The sequence below is a fragment of the Lycium barbarum genome, chromosome 6, assembly GCF_019175385.1.
Source record: "Lycium barbarum isolate Lr01 chromosome 6, ASM1917538v2, whole genome shotgun sequence".
Taxonomy (NCBI): Eukaryota; Viridiplantae; Streptophyta; class Magnoliopsida; order Solanales; family Solanaceae; genus Lycium; species Lycium barbarum.
The window spans coordinates 13,073,282-13,091,549 of NC_083342.1; the positions used below are offsets into that span (position 1 = coordinate 13,073,282).

At 38.2% G+C, this 18,268-nt stretch overlaps 1 protein-coding gene across 4 annotated transcripts; it reads right to left on the reverse strand.

Annotated features, from left to right (window-relative positions):
• Window positions 1–475: 475 nt before the first annotated feature.
• LOC132600818 (DNA repair protein RAD51 homolog 2) lies at window positions 476–17,103 on the reverse strand. 4 transcript variants are annotated; one of them, XM_060314225.1, is made up of 13 exons: window positions 16,938–17,100; window positions 14,835–14,948; window positions 14,595–14,747; window positions 14,257–14,360; window positions 14,111–14,174; window positions 13,522–13,577; window positions 6,487–6,567; window positions 5,910–5,969; window positions 5,702–5,793; window positions 3,284–3,403; window positions 2,312–2,455; window positions 1,503–1,589; window positions 476–766 (listed from the first exon to the last, which is right to left on the reverse strand). In XM_060314225.1, the coding sequence occupies exons 1-12, from the start codon at window positions 17,019–17,021 to the stop codon at window positions 1,546–1,548; spliced, it is 1,116 nt and encodes a 371-aa protein (XP_060170208.1). In that variant the 5' UTR covers window positions 17,022–17,100; the 3' UTR covers window positions 476–766; window positions 1,503–1,545. The 4 variants fall into 4 exon arrangements, with proteins under 4 accessions (XP_060170208.1, XP_060170210.1, XP_060170209.1 ...); XM_060314227.1 differs by lacking the exon at window positions 16,938–17,100 and adding an exon at window positions 15,049–15,399; XM_060314226.1 differs by lacking the exon at window positions 476–766 and adding an exon at window positions 1,085–1,348.
• Between the last annotated feature and the right edge of the window lie 1,165 nt (window positions 17,104–18,268).

The following is an 18,268-nucleotide window of genomic DNA, read 5'->3' on the forward strand; positions in this document are numbered from 1 at the left end:
AGAAGTTGGGACTAAGATTATACAAAAACCTGGCAAAATGGGCTAAACCAGGTAATAAACTAACAACTGGGATAGCTACGAAGGTACTGGGCCGTAATTATTCTACTGTTGAAGCTATTTTTGTTGCTGTTTTGGTGCTTTAAATCTCTAATCCGTGAATATATATATTTTTTTTCATGGCCGAGCTGCTTATAGATCTTACAGACCGCAGTTCCTTGCTGGAGAACAAATTAATCTGTCCAGATCTAAAATGAAACTCTCTTCTTCGATTTTTGTATTGTTATAATGGAATGGGCGGTTGTTATAGTGGTTTGTGATGGTGGTTATGATAGTTGTGGTGGTGGTCTAAAGGCGGAGATGAATGTATGTATAGCGCATCTCACTGTATGTCTGGTGTATGTTTAATGTATATTTGATGAATGTGGAGTGTATGTTACTGTACATAAAGTGAACGAACATCCACACAGCATGCAAGTATGTATGATCAATGATGACATATAAGTGCGTGTGTCATCCGTATATCTTTTGTAAATATATTTACATTTACACTTGACATACGCATGCCATACAACGATACACAAATGTACATGGAGAGATGAAACCCGGCAAAAAAGAAAACCATGATGAAGAGAAAAGAAGGGGGCAGAGTCAATGGGTGGGATAGGGACAACGATGAAACAAAAAAGCTATGGAAGAGAGGCTCCGACGATTCTTCAGCAAAGCAGCGACAACCAACAGGTAGGATAGGGCCACCGGCGACTGAGGCCTGCATACAAGAGAAGACAAAATCACTAAATTTGTAGAATTTCTTGTAGGTTGTATATATTTTGTATAGTTATTGTGCTAGTTTAGTAAATGAAATAGTATCGTTAGTTATAGTAAATATGAATTTATATCCGTATATATCTAACCAAAAAAAAAAAAAAAAACGATTAGAAACTATACATGTATCCAGGCTATTTAAAGTCAACCACAACTCTACAAGCAATGGTAAATCTCAAATATGAGCTTTAAAAGTAGAAAAATTGCTTAGCAACTTCCTATATCTAGTTAGATTACAATATTAGTGTAAAATTCTTTGACCTGCCAGAAGTGAGTCCATCAAACATATAACAGAAGTTTAAGTATAATATTTATCTATGTTGTTACATGTGGCACAGAAGCAAGCCAGAGCAGTCATATAGAATAACTAATGATAAGCAAAACAACATCCTTTCAGTCACATATAAGAATTGCAACTTCTAGACACCAGTATGGCAGTCAAAAAGAGAACACTCTGCAAAATGGATCGGAGGGCATTGTAAAACCTCTAACTTGAAGAACTTCATAAAGGACCACCTGAATCTTCCTTTAAAAGTTAAAACATATTTAGTTCATCAATCGATGGAATTTACACCAAAAAAAGATATGACCGAGGGATTTAAGATTTTCGACGAAGTGAAAGTCTGAGGATTCAGAGAAAAAGATGAATGTGACAGTATAAGAAGAATTTACCAACACACCTATAGGGCTATACATTGGACAATGTAGCTTTGCTTCTGGAGCTCAATGCATCATTTCAGTACCGAAATTAATAACATCGTTGTGACCTGCATTATGCATAGAGATTGGTGAGGATTATCAATAATAAAAACTAGCAAACAAATGATCAGTGATTAATAAGAAAATGTTAGTTACCAAATAAGCAACCTATGATAAATGACTTTTTTGGAATGTGCGCTAAATTTGGAGACTGTGAACTTATGCAATTGGAGGATATTATAACTCATACAGCGAGAATAGATAAAATGTGCTAGACAGGAACTCTAGAGATTCCAACTTCCAATCAATAGGCCAAAACATAGGGCTCTTGCTATTTGTTATCAAGATGGCATTCTTAAAGTTTCTTTTTCACGTGAACCAACACTAAATCGGATACAGTGCGTGAACTTGTTTAGCAGCGATTTTCTACTTTCTTACACTTTTTGAGATTGTCTTTTTTTTAATAACCGAGGTGTCCGGGCAAGCTTGCACGCACTTCGACTAATTCCGGGGGATACTTGTCACCTCCCACCAGCAATAGGTACTAAGTAACTCTGGCCACCAAGGCTAGAATAGATGGGAGAATTCATCTAGTGATTTTATCTCTGCTGGGATTTGAATCTGAGCATGGTTCTCAATCCACTTCATTAACCACTAGGCCACACCCTTGGGTTCATGTCTTCATTTTTATATTACGGATATGTATTTGACATGCTCCACCAAACTGAAATAATGCCACTAAACCAGACACCCCTACCCACAAACAAAAAAGCACTATACTAAATCACACCTTGACAACTTATTGCATGTATGTCTGGCCCTTGCATTTCCACTCCATCATCATTAAGCAATGAAATCCCGGAAGAAGTTATGTTGAAAGGGAATGCAAGAGGCGGAGATAGTGGAGATTTGGCTAATTTTATGAACCTTTGACCTGAAAGATGGAAGACAGCATCAGCAATTCCTTCATTCATCGACGTTAATCAGCTGTCTACTCGAGAATCAGAAAGCTAAAGTCAGAAGGAAAAAAAAAAACATAAGCTCTATATGGAGACTTCAAATGTTTCGTTCTTAGAAGTTATGAACCACCGCAACAATTTATCAGCTCAAGTTGTGAAACCAGCGATAACAGATCAAAAACCTATGACCAATTTCTATCTTCAGGAATAGGCTAAGTAAGAAATATGAAAATTGAGAGCATAAATGAGCATGAGGTTACTTCTGCATTAGTGTCTAGCCATTTTGAATACAAAATAGGACCTATGGCAAGACAAATAATAACTTTGACGGATATCTTTGCTTCCAAATCTTTTATTTTCTTCTCCACAAGTTCCAAGGGTAGGAAATAATGATACATGTCACACATTATTTACAGTTTAACTGATAAGGAGGACTTTTCCAGTTACATATTAAGGTAGATCAGATAGCTTAGCCTAATTATCAGGTGCTGGCTTTTGGCCTAAGCTCGGAGTAACAATGTCCTAGAGAATACAATGACATAAAGTTTATTGAAGAGACCGGTTCTGACCACCATTCAATTGTACACCAATCGACTCCTCTCCCTTGCATAACCTTTCTGCAGTATTTTTCAAGATAACCAAAATCTAGAAGAGCATGTAGTTGGTTAACGAACAAAAAATAAAAATTTAATAACAGCATCACAAACAATCAATTTTCCTATCAATGGAATAAAGAAGAGAGAAGAATGAAAGGCGCAGAACAAAAATCTAGGATTGCCAATTCTACGAAAATAAGATCTAACCTGATCTTGATTCAAATACAAGACGAATACTAACAGCATGAGCCCAGTGGATCCCTAAAGCAGCAACAAGATGAGAATCAAGTTTTGGGACAGCTTCTGGACTATCGACCATGCTCTTTCCTGAAAAGGAAATGCTACATCATCTTTTGTGAAACAATACCTCATATTTCAAGGAAGTAATAGTATCCCATGTCCTACAGACTGTTAATTAGAGAAAAGAGATAGAATGTAATTGTAAAGTTTTCTTATTCTGCAAACTTGGTCGAGAATGGCTGGATATCTGGAGTATAGACAACATAACACGGGAGCACAATTTTGGGTAAATCAATAATAAGAATAAAAATGTGTCTGCACCTGGTACCATATTAAGAAAATGGACATTGGGTTGAACTCAACCAGCATAAGCTGGCTCATAAGGTGAGGATTACCCAAGATTATATAAGGAGACAACAAACCCATTTTCTCAATGAATGTCGGCTGCGTGAACAGTGCCCAAAGTTTTATGGGCCGTATGAAGTAATACAAAGGGTAGAACCTGTTGCTTATAGACGATAATTTCCCAAGATTCTCAGCTACACCCTGTATTTCATATTTTGTTGTTGAAAAGAAAGATTGGGCCGGAGCAGATGGACAGATTTTGAATCAACCTGTTGCAATACGACAGAGGAAAATGGTGAAAGAAAATAATGGAAGTTCAGTGAAGATGCCCAATGGGAAAATTTACCTCCAGAAGAAGCAATGTGGAAAGACTGGAAGGTAAGTAAATCTTAGGTTCCAGAGTCTATTGCGCAACAGCATGCTCGAGATCGAGCATGATTCAAAGGCAGAAGGAGTGTAATGAGCTGGCAGTAGACTTTCTAAATTAGGAAAAATTGGAGTTCAATTGGGAATTTATGAGATGACACATTTTAGCTAAGAGGAGGGTGACTTCATTTTTTGTGTAGCAGAATAGTAGCTAGGGGTGACTTGGTGAGCTAGTGGAAGATGTATGGATGGGATAGATTAATTGAGCCCAGATTGTTCAGCTTATTCCATATATGCGGCCAAACAAGAGAGGGATAAGTTATGGAATTCTAAAATACAAAACCTGAAATTCACTATTTCCTCTTTGTTTATCACTCCTCTGCTCCTTTTCTCATTGTCTTTACTTCTTCTTCTTCTTTTACCGGGTTACATGTGGTTGTTTTAGGTGGAAGACTGGAAGCTCAAGGATAGGTTATATATATCTAGTTTCCTTGAACTCCAGTTTTCCCTTTGTAATTTTTTATTTTTTTTTGATGACATGGGAACCCGCAGCCGCTACCCTTCGGGTGCGCACAGGTAAACCCAGCTCCTGTTTTCCCTTTGTAATTTTGAGCTTAGGAATAGTGCAATCTAGTTTCATTCTGGAGATTAATCAATCTAATACAATTCAGAATCTTGTAAAAATGTAAACACAAATCTCTATTTTCTCGAATGAATAAATCTTCATTAACTTAAGCACACGAACATGTGTTTACCAATTAATTTCAGGGAAGAATCCGCAAGCAGACATGCCTTAGTGAAATCGAACCAAGCAGATTATGATAGCAATGATCCTTTCCGTTGTTCACAATGTATTACTTTATTATTTTTTGAAAAAGGAAAGTTCTACAAAGCGGTGGTTAGACCGACTATGTTGTATGGGGCGGAGTGTTGGCCAGTTAAGGTTTCTCACGTTCAAAAGATGAAAGTTGCTGAGATGAGAATGTTGAGATGGATGTGTGGCCACACCAGGAGTGACAGGATTAGGAATGAGGATATTCGGGACAAGGTGGGAGTGGCCTCGGTGGAAGACAAGATGCGAGAAGCGAGATTGAGATGGTTTGGGCATGTGAAGAGGAGAGACACGGATGCCCCAGTGCGGAGGTGTGAGAGGTTGGCCATGGATGGTTTCAGACGAGGTAGGGGTAGGCCAAAGAAGTATTGGGGAGAGGTAATTAGACACGACATGGCGCAGTTACAGCTTACCGAGGACATGACCTTAGATAGGAGGGTTTGGAGGACCCATATTAGGGTAGAAGGCTAGTAGATAGTCTCATTACCCTGCCTTATTAATAGTCGCATTATCGTAGTATAATTTCTTGTGCTCTAATTTATGCTATTATGCTATTATCTGTTATTTCCTGTGCTTTGATTATTCTATGTTATCTGTGTCGCTTGCGTTACTTCATTTCCATATCGCTTTGAATCTCTTAGCCGTATCTGACCTCTTTTTATGTTTTTATTGAGTCGAGGGTCTCTCGGAAACAGCCATCCTACCTTGGTAGGAGTAAGGTCTGCGTACACTCTACCCTCCCCAGACCCCACGTTGTGGGATTTCACTGGGTTGTTGTTGTTGTTGTTGTTGAAAGCTTCAATCATTATTAATATAAGCAAAGACTGATGCTACCACAATACCTTGGAAAGAATAGTGGGAAGTTTCATCACGACTTTGAGATCTCACTTGGTTGGTTATTACTACAGGAATTCGTGAAAATTCTGCAACTGATCTGAAAATGGCATAGCAACAGCACCAGATTAGACAAAAACAGTGATCACTAGCTTTGGTCGGTGGAAGAAGAAAGAAATACTTCCTACGTATTCATTCTAAGGACAATATTCTCACTTAATAAATGATATATGCCAACCCAAGGAGTGTTGCCTCTGAGGTCCTTGCACACCTTCGCTGAAAAGAAGTGAAAAGTTCACCGGTATCAATACAGTGAAAAAGAAAAATGTGGAAAGCTGTATAATGCTGTTGGATTTTTCAGAGAATTATTAAACCAATGTTGCACATAACATGAAATCACACCAATTGCAAAGAATTCTAAGTACTACATGTCAAAGCTCTGTTTTCGCATGATCAAAGAAATTATAAAATATACACCAACAAAAAATCTTCCATGAATTCATAGACGTAGTAATGTATTGAGACCCAAAATTTCACATTGAGGTTACATAAGTTTTCACAGAATCTGATACCCTCTTTAACATATTATTTTTGTATACAACCTAAGAGCACAAATCGAAAAGTAGACTGGTAAAAATCAGCATGATAAGATCAAATGTTATATGGACTACCAAGATATTTACAATTTTCTCAAGTGGATACTGGGTGTAAAGTTTATAACTCCAGTAGAAGTTGTACTCCAAAAGGAAATACATGTTTAGCAATTACACAGGAAAAGTGAAAAAGGAATTACCCTGAAAGAAGAGCAGCCATGCTGTCAATGATCAGCAATTTCACATTGTGTTGAAACAGTGAAACTTTGATTTTCTGCAAGCTGACAGAAACACATAGACAATATTTCGTAAAAACGAAAAATTTCCAATACAACTTGGACAAGCGTCAAAATGAAAGCTAGAATTTAATTGGCAAAGAAGTAAGAGGCTGTTTCAGATAGCAGTCAATGTCGGCCAAAATTAAGCATGTGATGTTCAGCTGGAGTTTGAAAGAAATGCATAGAGGATGGATGTGGCTGCTTTTGCTCTTACGTGGGTACTTGGAGGGAAAGGAATACGAGAGCTTTTGAAGTAGCAAAATATGATTTTTTATAGATAAGGACTTGTCTTTTGTTCTTAGTTAACTTTTGGTGCGCCCATGTTCCTGTCAATATAATATTGTGTCATTATAAAGAACCACCTTTTTGCATAGGTTTTCTACTTTTTCCATACCGGGATTTTCTCAACGCGTTAATGAATTATTAATTTATCGAAGAAGAGGCTGTTTTGAACAACAGTGAGATCAAACAGAGGGAAAAAGATATTATAATACAAGAACAAAATAATTTACATGCATTATGAACTTAATATACATTGGTTGTAGGATGTTTGGTTGGTTTTGTAAAACTGGAGATATACGGGCTTTAACACAATATTATATGTGATTTTCCAATTGGATTTACTTTTCCGTTCCAAGCTTCTTTTATAACTTTTCCAACATTATCTTGGATGGAATCCCTCACATCGTAAGCAAGAGATCTTATATTATTTGACTGCTTTATAAAGTCGGTGAACTATCTCTTTATTGACAATAATACTATCTTCCCTCAGTATTGGATAATACTGAGTTTATGGAACTGTCAATACGGCTGGCATACAAAGTACTAAATAGCCAACTATCCTATCTGAGATGTAATGTGGCCTCAAAACTGAATACCAAGGACTCTTAAGAAAATATAATGTTTTTTTTTGGTAAATAAACATTTTATCAGCAAGTGAACGTTTAAGTACAAGGAGAAAAAAACACAGGAATGGAAATAGCCCCATAACCTGTGAATAACACCTAGAACACCTCTCACCTACAGTCTATCCTGCAACACACCTACATTGCAGCCCAGTGCATTCCCCTAGGGAAGTACAGGGTAGGAATTTAGTTGCTCCAATTCTTTGCAAAGCCTTGGCCTCATAGATCCCCTGCTGAACACCTCTTGTATGATCACCTTAGTCACCTGAGCACTACTCCGCTGTCTGGCTTGAAATATACGGTTATTTCTTTCCTGCCAAATTGTGTAGACAGCACTTGCCAATGTTATTCTAAACAGTTCAGACTTCACACTATTCCCCTTTGCATTCTGCACAGCCCACATCACTTCTCCTTGCCAGTTCTGAGCCATCCTAGAAATCCTTTGCCACCTTAATAGAGCATTCCACACAGCAGCAGAGAAATCACATAAAAAAAACAGATGATCATGGCATTCATTCACTAAACCACACAGAAGGCACAACACTGAGTCTGTGATTCCCCATTGGGAGATTCTATCTCTTGTAAGTAGCCTACCCCAGATAGCCACTTGTAGAATAAAGATCCATTTAGGGCATCCATAAATGTTACAGATCAGCTTTCTCCAATTTAGTTTAGTAAAATTACCTCTAAGCTTCACATACAACTGTTTGATAGAGAATCTTTGTAGCTGTTGAAGGGAGGTATCATCATAACCAGCAGCCACCAGATGTTTACTAGCTCGTAGAATTTTCTGAACTACCCATGATGCATTTGCAAACTTAGCTCTCCAAATATTATCTGACTTTATGTAATAAGCATTCACCCACCTGACCAACAACCTGTCTTTCTTTTGGCTAACATTCCATAAGAGCTTACAAATAGCAGCTCTATTCCAGGTTTGAACGCCAAGAAGATTTAAACCACCAGCAAGTCAGCAACCCTTGGATGGCACAATGTTTCCCAGGCCAGTAGAGATTTCTTGGACACTGAAGTAGTACCAGTCCAGAGAAATCTTCTGCACACTGATTCCACAACTTTAATAAGTTTTTTAGGGAGAATGAATATCTGGGACCAAAACACTTGAATAGAGAACAAGCTAATCTTTATCAGCTGGACTCTACCAGAATATGATAAGAATTTAGAAGTCCAGGAAGTAATTCTACTCATCATCTTCTCTAGAAGGGACTGGCATTGGTTGATAGACAATCTTTTTGAACTAAAAGGAACCCCTAGATATCGGAAGGGTAACTCACCTTTGACAAAACCAAGGGACTCCATTATGGCCAGTTGGTCAGCATCTGGGACCCCTCCAAAATATATGGAGCTCTCATCAATATTAGCCTGAAGTCCAGATACAAGGGAAAATTCCTGGAAGCATTTGTATAACATCTGCACAGACCAAATATCGCCTCTGCTAAACAGCAACATGTCATCTGCAAAACTCAATTGGAAAATCTTCAACTTTTCACACTTGGGGTGAAAATTGAAATCAGGGATCCTTCCAAGCTTTTTGAGGTTCCTAGAGAAATACTCCATAGCAATAACAACTAGGAAAGGTGATATAGGGTCACCTTGCCTTAGAGTCCTTGCAGGGAAGGGAGGAGTGGGATAACCATTTATATTGACAGAGTAGGAAACAGTGGTCACACATATCATGATCCACTTTACAAATTTAGAAGGAAAGCTCAAACAGCAAAGGATTTGTTCCAGGAATTGCCATTCCACAGAATCATAGGCTTTCCTCATATCAATTTTAACCATACACCTTGGTGATATACTCTTCCTCCCATACCCCTTAACCAACTCATGACTCAAGATAATATTATCTGTAATCACCCTCCCAGGGACAAAGGAAGATTGGCTCCTATCATCACCTTCTGGAGTCTCTTTGTAAGTATTTTAGAAATAATCTTGTACAAAATATTGCAACAAGAGATAAGACCTGGAATCAGTGATTCTAGAAGGAATTTTCACCTTGGGGATCAAAGTAACACTAGTACAGTTTATGGCTTTGTAAAGTTCACCTGTATCAAAGAAAGCAAGAACTGCTTGTGTCACAGCTTCACCAATTGTTGGCCATGCCCTCTTGTAAAAGAAAGCATTCAATCCATCACTGCCAGGGGCTTTGGAATCCTCAATGTCCTTTAGAGCTTCCCAAACATCCTTAGCCTGAACATCTTCTATCAATGCTAGCTGTTGCACGCTGTTTAAAACAGGTCCATCTTTCATTATCTGGGGATCCATGGGAGGGAGGTGCTCATTTGATGACCCCAATAAGCTTTTGTAGAAGCCTAATATCTCATTTTGGACATCCACTTTATCATGTATGGTGTTGCCTGCATCATTCACCAAACTGCAAATGTGGTTTTGAGCTCTTCTATTCCTCATACAAGCAAAGAAAAAGGAGTTGTTTGAATCCCTTAATTTGAGCCACTTGACTCTGGATTTCTGCTGCAGAATACTCTCCTCAATCAAAGACCATTTCTCAAGTTGAACCAGTATTTCTTTCTCAGTAGCACTCACACCTGACTGTGGATCATCCCTTCTCAAACTTTGTATATCAGCTAGTTGATCTCTGAAGGTGGTCACTCTATCAGATACACTATTAAACTCTTTCAGATTTAGCTGCTTCAGACCATGCTTAACCGTCTTCAACCCTTGCCATATGCCATACATGTCCCAGCCCTTTATAGGCCCTCCAAGCAGATGTGATAACCTCTCGAAAACTGGGGTGATCAGCTAGGTAGTTTAGAAATTTAAATGGCTAAGGCCCCCTGTGCCTATTATCCTCCAAGTGCATGCTCAGAGGAGTATGATCAGAGCAACCAGGATTTAAAACATTGACCTCAAAGTGTGCCATTTGCATCATCCACTCAGCATTTACTATAGCTCTATCTAACTTGCTCTGAACATTGTAGTTTGACCAGGTAAACTCCCAACCAGTGATCTTGAGTTCAGTATTGCCAGATTTCTGTAGGTAATCTCTTAAGTCTTTCATTTCAGCCTCCACTACAGGGCCCCATACTGTCTATCATCTGGAGAGGATACAGCATTTTAGTCCCCAATGGCAAGCCATGGGCCCTGACATGATTGTTGTATAGTTTCTCGTTCTGCCCATAAGGTCCTCCTATCTTCAACTGTGTGAAGGCCATATACTGCTGTGAAGTGGAAAAACTTCTGTGAATTCTTTAGCAAAACAGAACCATGTATAGTTTGGATGCTCATGGAACACATAGTGAATTGGACCACTACAGGATTCCAAAGCACTATTATTCTCCCTCTTGGACTCAAGTTAATGTTAGAGCACCACTCCCACCCTTCTGCAATCTTCTTCATCACCCTTCTTATATTGTTTTCCTTTATTTTGTGCTCTAATGTTGTAATAAGAGCAACATTATTTATGAACAAGAACTTCTTTACCTCCTTCTGTTTATACACCTTATTGAGCCCTCTGATATTCCAAGCTATTAAATTCATTGAGTTGGATCGAAAGGAGCTCCACCTAGTTCCACCACATGACTACATTGTCCCCTTTCACTATTTCCAGTATTATCTTCCCTGGGCAGTTGCTCCTCACCTTGCTGTAGAATACTGTAAGCATTTGTCACTGTGGCCACACCTGATGTTGGAGCAGTAGGACTTGAACATCTAGGCACCCCCTTACCAGGTACTGCCTTCCATTCTGTATTTCCATGCTGAGCAGCAGGAGCTGGACCTTGAGCAATTGCCTTTCCAGGCCTCTGTGCTATTTTGAAGTTCACTCTTTGATCAATACCCCTTTGGATTAACTTGTCAGACCTATTTTGCCCCATCTGCTTCTCTGTAACCTTAGTTGGTGCGTCCTTCATAGTTGGTGCGTCCTTCACCTTGGAATTGTGTTGTGCTGGTTTTTGATCTTGTTTCTCTGTAGGGGGTGGACAGGTATGCCCAACCATCAAACAAGTCTGGCAATACCCTGGTTCCCAATCATACTCCACAGCTTGTTCAATTATGTTCCCTGAAGATTCCAGCACCTTCACCATTCTAGGTAGATCCCTTGTTACATCCATCTCTATTAGAACTCTAGCATAGGAAATTTGTTCAGCTTTCGTTGTACAATCATCTGCATACAATGGTACCCCAGGATACTACCAATCCTACTCAGAGAGTCCAATCCCCAACATCTCACAGGGAGGTTTGGAAACCGGACCCAAAATGGGATAGTCTGGAGTATTTCTTTGCTAAAATCAAATGAGGATGACCATCTCTTAACAATAATAGGTTTAGATTGCATCATGTAAGGGCCTGAGAACAGCACACCATCCCTGTCTTCACTACTTTGGAATTTCAATAGAAAATAGCCATCTACATGATAATAGGCTTTAGGTTTTGCTGCAAAGTTCCAATTAGTTGCCATGAATCTCTCCAACGCACCAAACGTTGGTGCTTCCCGCACAACATAAAGGATCAGAGAATTTTCCCATTTCGCAATTTCTTTATCTACTTCCCCTTAGTCTAGTTTGCCATATTTCTCTCCTTTATGGATCGTAGGAGCTATATAGTTCAGAGTCATACCTCGTGAAGCAAGCTTGTTCCCAGTGAACAAATTCGACCATTTAGTTCCTCCGTCCCCATGGGGTGCAGCAGCCTCTAGCATCGGCTGCTCAGTTTCCTTGGCGCTAACCACCACTGGATTGATTTCCATGATTCCGGACGGCGGAGTGCCTGTAATCGATGAACCTGCTTGGTTGAGCTCAGGAGCCACTTCCTTCAATGGTACAGAAGAGGCCCCTTTGCCATTTAGGGTTTCCGTTGATTCTTGTTCCTTGCTCACATTAGTCGCCTTCTTGTTCCTTGCTCACATTAGTCGCCTTCTTCATGATTTGCACCACTGTTGTCGACACACCAACACTGGTCGGGGTTCTACTCGCATCGCGATTAGGAACCAGCACAGGCCAGGTCTCCTTCTGACAATCTAAAGGAACCTCGATCAAGCCAATACCTAGCTTTTTGCAAATATCTTCCACTTTGCCTTGCGTTTTGGTCTGCTCAGGTTGTTGATCTTTCTTCGGTCGCCCCCTCCCCATTTCCGATGGGTACGTACGTTAGCAAAAACCTAACGTGCGCCTCAGGAGGAGAGAGAGAGAGAGAGAGAGAAAAGAGGTATAATTAACTTAGCAGCATAAAAAATAAAAAAATAAAAAATAAGCATGATACAGGCTCTCAGCTCTTCTATCTTTGATCAAACGTATTCATCCTTCTATTTTAGGAAAAAAATACATCTTATTTTTTTTTAAGCTCCTCCTATTTCAAAAAAAAAAAATCTCTTTACTGAAAAATTAATATCAACTCATGTCATCCATTAATTTTTTTTATTTTTTATTTTTTATTTCATCTTAAGAGTTATGCATTCTTTCTTATAAACTATGCATGTTCGTTCTCCAGTGATGACACCCAGCAACAGCTTCTTTCTTTACTCTTTGTGGATATCTACTTGCCGCTCTAATTCCCTATGAGACAAAGTTATGAGAATATGGATTTTTAGTTTTACCAGTAAGGTATACACATTCACAAACATCATTCACCAAACAAATTATTTTCCAATAAAAACGTTTTCTCCCAACCACCTATAAACTATGTAAGTCCTTTGGACCTTTCATCCTGATCTTCAACTGAAGTGATTGAAATGCTAAGGCCAATCTTCAAAGAAGAAGAAGACGAACAAAAAAATAATTCAATTTCATTAATTAACCCATACTCCTTCCAATATTATAATCCAGAATCTAAATACAGTGAAACCTCTCTATAACGGTGTCTTTTGTCCGGATACTTTTTGGCTGCTAAAGGGAAATGTTGTTATAATAAGAACATATAATATAACATAACATGAAAAATTGGTTCCAAAGAAAACTTGGCCGTTATAGTGTAATGTTGTTGAAGAGGATGGTTATTATAGAGAGATCTGGTTGTATTCGTGAATCCAGTATTGCATCAAGACTCAGAATCACAGCACATAGGTAAAGCTGCAACGAACCTATCAGTAAATTCAGAAAGTGATGCTGGCCTTAAAACTAGAATCCTTCCAGCCATCTGCAACATCAAGGGGAACAATATTCGTAAAGGGAGCATCTACATTAAGATATGTCAAACGGTTTTACTGTATTACATGCTCTGACATAGTTGACTTGCAATACTAAAAGATGTCCAACTCTTTAATTCCCCCCCCCCCCCCCCCCCCCCCATTCTCATCATTTTGTTTTAGAGACACAGTGAGTTAAGACACCCGGACATACTTGAACATGGAAGAACACGTTTATAGAGATCTGCAAGTCAATCATTTAAGGAAAAAAATCAAACTTAGATATGATTATCGATGCACCAAGTTATAGAAGATACAGGAGATCTAGAACTTGCACCCTACCATGACCATTTTCATGGCACACTTTCAGAATGAAGTTAGTCAAAGAGGAGAATAAAATTATTTGGGAAAATGAATCCAGTCGCAAGTAATTAATCGTAGACTTGTTAATAATATAAAACAGCTCTGGCAAGCAATTCATAGACTTCATCGAAAGTTGGTCTAAAGAAATATGAAAGAAAGCACTAAACAATATGCTGCATACCTCCTGTGCCATCCCTTCGGTGTGAAATACTTCCGGGAAGCTATTATATCCTATTTCTATCATCCTGGGGAGACACTTCAGAAATAGAAAAGTCATCATTTCCACTTATAACACAGCAACCTCAGTACCAAAAGCCTGAAAGTTACCTCCTTGAACTAAATTTGGATTCTGTATCAATATAAATTACAGAACCATCTAAGCCACCATAACTAGAAGGAAGAGAAGCCAACAACGAAAGCTTCAAGCAGAACTGCAATTTAAGACAGAATACATCAATAAAAAATATGCCAAAGGCAACACAAACAGTTTAAATATATGCAAATGTATCAATATATATACTCCAATTGGCATTTCTTTTCAGCTTGCAATCACAACAAATAGAACCGAAGAAACTCCAAGCAACCCAAAAGTTCCAGCCAGCTAACAAATACGAAAAGAAGTCCAGAAACCAAGCTTATTTGAGGTTAGAAGCAGATAATCATGCCTGAGTTTTACCAATGCCTGCTGGACCCACTAGCTCCGTCACAACGCCAAAAGGAATTCCACCACATAGAGCATTGTCCAGGCCTTTTAAACAAGTTGGAAGATGGCCAGCCATGTTCTCATTTTGTCGACGCTGTTCCAGCAATGACAGTGCCTAAGTCACAGAAGAGCAGGGGGGGAAAAGTGAATTTGCATCTCTTTTTGAAGAAATCAACCATAGATTCTGCCTTTATAAACCTACAGTTTGGTATGGAGGGCATGTAAATTCACTGATGTGTGCCACCGCTGATGTTACTACAGCTAAATCCACATCAAGCAATTCCATCAACTCAAATTCTGTCAATGAGAATACATCCTGAGACAATACAACAAATATAAATTAATGGAAACACATGAAAGCAATGTGTCAAGAAGTTACTAAGGTCCAAAAGAGGAACATAAAATGATTCACTCACTTTCAGTGTTCCAAACTTCCAGGTGAAATTTACGCCAAGGTACTAATTATGAGGAAAAGCAAACACATATGCACACTTGAAAGATGAAAGCAACAATCAGCAATCTATCTAAAGATTATTTCCAGTATTTACCCTTCATTAAGGTTTCTCCTCACCCAATCCTGGTGTTTGTCGATATAAGGATACAAAAGCTTGGGGGGAAAAGGGCAGCCCAGTGCATGAAGCATCCCGCGTTAGCAGGGGCCGGGGAAGGGCCGCACCCCAAGGAGTATGATGTAGACATTCTACCCTAATGCAAGAATTAGTGGTTGCTTCCACAGCTTGAACTCGTGACCTATAGGTCACACAGAGACAACTTTACGTTGTGGGAAAATGCTCCAACAATCTTAAAAAAAAAAAAATGTTTGATCTCATTCCGCACTCAGCATAGTCGGTTCCACGCGTGCATTAGATAATTTCTCAGTGCTTATCAGGGCATTTGAACAGATTCATAAAAATTTCATTTGGTTTAGCCGCAAAAAGGCTCTGAAAACATTCTCTTTCATTGAAATATTTGATTGCTTTAAGATTGCATAACATGTTTTCTTATTGACATATTTAACACTTAAATTATCAAATCAATAAACATCCAAAATAAAAGCATCAGTAGCTTTTACTTCAATTACCTCTATGAATACTCAATTCCTAATATAGTATTCCCATTTCCCATATTCCACTACTTATTGCCATAACAGGCCCCAAAATCCTCCCTCAACTTTACAATCTTATGAATTTCAAGAAAACACCAAAACATTGAATTTAAATAAATGAGCTCTTTTATTCAATAAAATTACAAGTGAAAAATAATTTCTAGTTTAAAAAGGCAAAAACTACTCATTGGGTGTTATCATTGCACCTCAACATGAGTCAATAGACCTTTTACACAGGGTCGTTTGGTAGCTGGTTTGGAGGTGAGTTATGCAGGTATTAGATTCTGCATAAGTAATACCACGTTTGGTAGCTGGTTAGGAGGTAAGTTATTCATGCATAAAATTAATACAGTATTTGGTTTGCAAATTTAGAAACCCCCATAACTAATACATGTATAAGTTATGAGGGAATCTATGTATTATTTTATGCAACATAGAAGGTGGAATAACTTATACATGGTCTTGGTCACTACCCAGTGTAATCCCACAATAGTGGGGTCTGGGGAGGGTAAGATGTACGCAGCCTTACCCCTACCTGGGTAGGGAGGCTGTTTCCGATTGACCCTCGGCAACCCTCCTCCTTTATCCGGGCTTGGGACCGGCAATGTGAGCGAGCTCACACAGGCGCTTATACATGAATAACGAATATATGAATAACTAAACCCTGCATAACTAATCATTGTATTACTAATACCTGCATTTAACTCTAACCAGCTACCAAACGACCTTTTAAGAAATATCAATCTTCAAACATAATTCCCTTTCTCTAGTACTATCTGAGTGTTTCTTTTACTACGTTATCCTATTATCTTGCTGCTATTACTGCTTATTATTACTTTCATCATTCCTGATGCTTTTTCATCTCTCCTTGAGCCAGGGGTCTATCGGAAACAGCCTCTCTACCCGTCAAAAGGTAAGGGTAAGGTCTGCATACACTCGACCATCCCCAGACCCCACCTGGTGGATTATTCTGGCTATGTTGCTGTTGTTGTAAACATAATATGTAACGGTACATTTCCTAAGTAAATTTGAAGAACCCAAGAACTAAAACAGAGTGAATAATTGAAATGCTAAAGATTGAAGAATTTTAAAGGCAGTATGAATCTTACATTTGACAAATGTGCATTATATTGGGCATATGTAAAATTAGTAGAGAGAAAGAAAAAAAAAAAAAAAAAAGGGCTAAAAGATAAAAGAGACCTTGGCAGTAATAAGGTTACGAGCAGCAAAAATGTTGGCTATAGATTTGGGAAGACCCATTTCGCTAAGGAGCTTGTTTGCCATCTACCCTTCACTCTCTCTACATCACCATTGCTTTATGCTTATGTTAATTCCTTTTTTTTTCCCTCTAATTGTCTAATTTTTTTTTTTCCTTCTCTTTTGTAATTTCCTTTTTTCACTACTAATTTAGTAAAAATAGGTGGAGAATAACTCCCTCCATTCCAAATTTTGAGCATGTTTGGATGGGCTTATGCCTATAAGCTGTTTGCAGCTTATAAGTTAAAAAAAATAAATTAGGGTAGTCTAACTTAGAGCCCGTTTGGATTGGCTTATAAGTTAGCTTATAAGCTGTTTTCAGCTTTTTTGAGTGTTTGGCTGGCCAGCTTAAAGTCATTTTATGCTTAAAATAAGCTCAAAAAAATAATTGGACCCATTTGACTTAGTTTATCTAAAGCAGCTTATAAGCTGAAAACAGCTTATAAGCCAAAAAAAATAAGTTGGACTACCCCAACTTATTTTTTTCAGCTTATAAGCTGCAAACAGCTTTAAGCTGTAAGCCAATCCAAACGGGCTCTTATTTTTTTTTGCTTATAAGCTGTTTTCAGCTTATAAGCTGCTTTAGATAAGCTAAGTCAAATGGGCTCAATTATTTTTTTGAGCTTATTTTAAGCCCAAAATGAATTTAAGTTGGCCAGTCAAACAATCAAAAAAACTGAAAACAGCTTATAAGCAACTTATAAGTCAATCCAAACAGGCTCTTTATCTTAGATTGTTTGATTGAGCAGCTTAAAAAGAAGTAAATTTTCGGGAATAGAGGCAAATATATAACTCTCCAATTTAAAGTTGATATACCCCTCGTTAAGAAAAGGGTAACTTACACAAATCACTACCAGGAGCATTTAACAGTCCGCAACTACATTTTATGTATTTATATTTTGTAGCTAGTTTAGGGCAAGTCAGTGTATTTGAATACTGTTCAGTTGTATCCAACCTTATTTAATGTCGCGTGTATTTGAATGTAATTGAATACATGCAACCTAAATTTCTTTGAATACATGTGTATTACAAAATGATTGTATTCCAGTGCATTTAAAGACGGAGTTGTGTATTTTAATGTATTTATATATTGATTTATCATTTTGTTGTGGTTGTACTTGAATGTATTCGAGCTCCGATCAGCAAGGTCACTGCCGGACGTCGCAAGGTTGAATGTATTAAATTGTATTAATTTGAATGTGTCCGGCTAGACGAATACACTCAAATACCCTCAGATCTGAGGAAAAAACAATCAAATACATTTAAGAGTCGAA

Excerpts from the sequence above, each read along its gene's own strand:
- LOC132600818 (XM_060314225.1), bottom strand. The coding sequence starts at position 17,021 with ATGGCAAACAAGCTCCTTAGCGAAATGGGTCTTCCCAAATCTATAGCC. Across the intron at positions 14,361-14,594 it reads CAGGCATTGGTAAAACTCAG|TTCTGCTTGAAGCTTTCGTT; the intron begins GCATGATTATCT and ends CTTAAATTGCAG. Across the intron at positions 5,794-5,909 it reads TGGCATATATCATTTATTAA|ATCAGTTGCAGAATTTTCAC; the intron begins GTGAGAATATTG and ends TGCCATTTTCAG.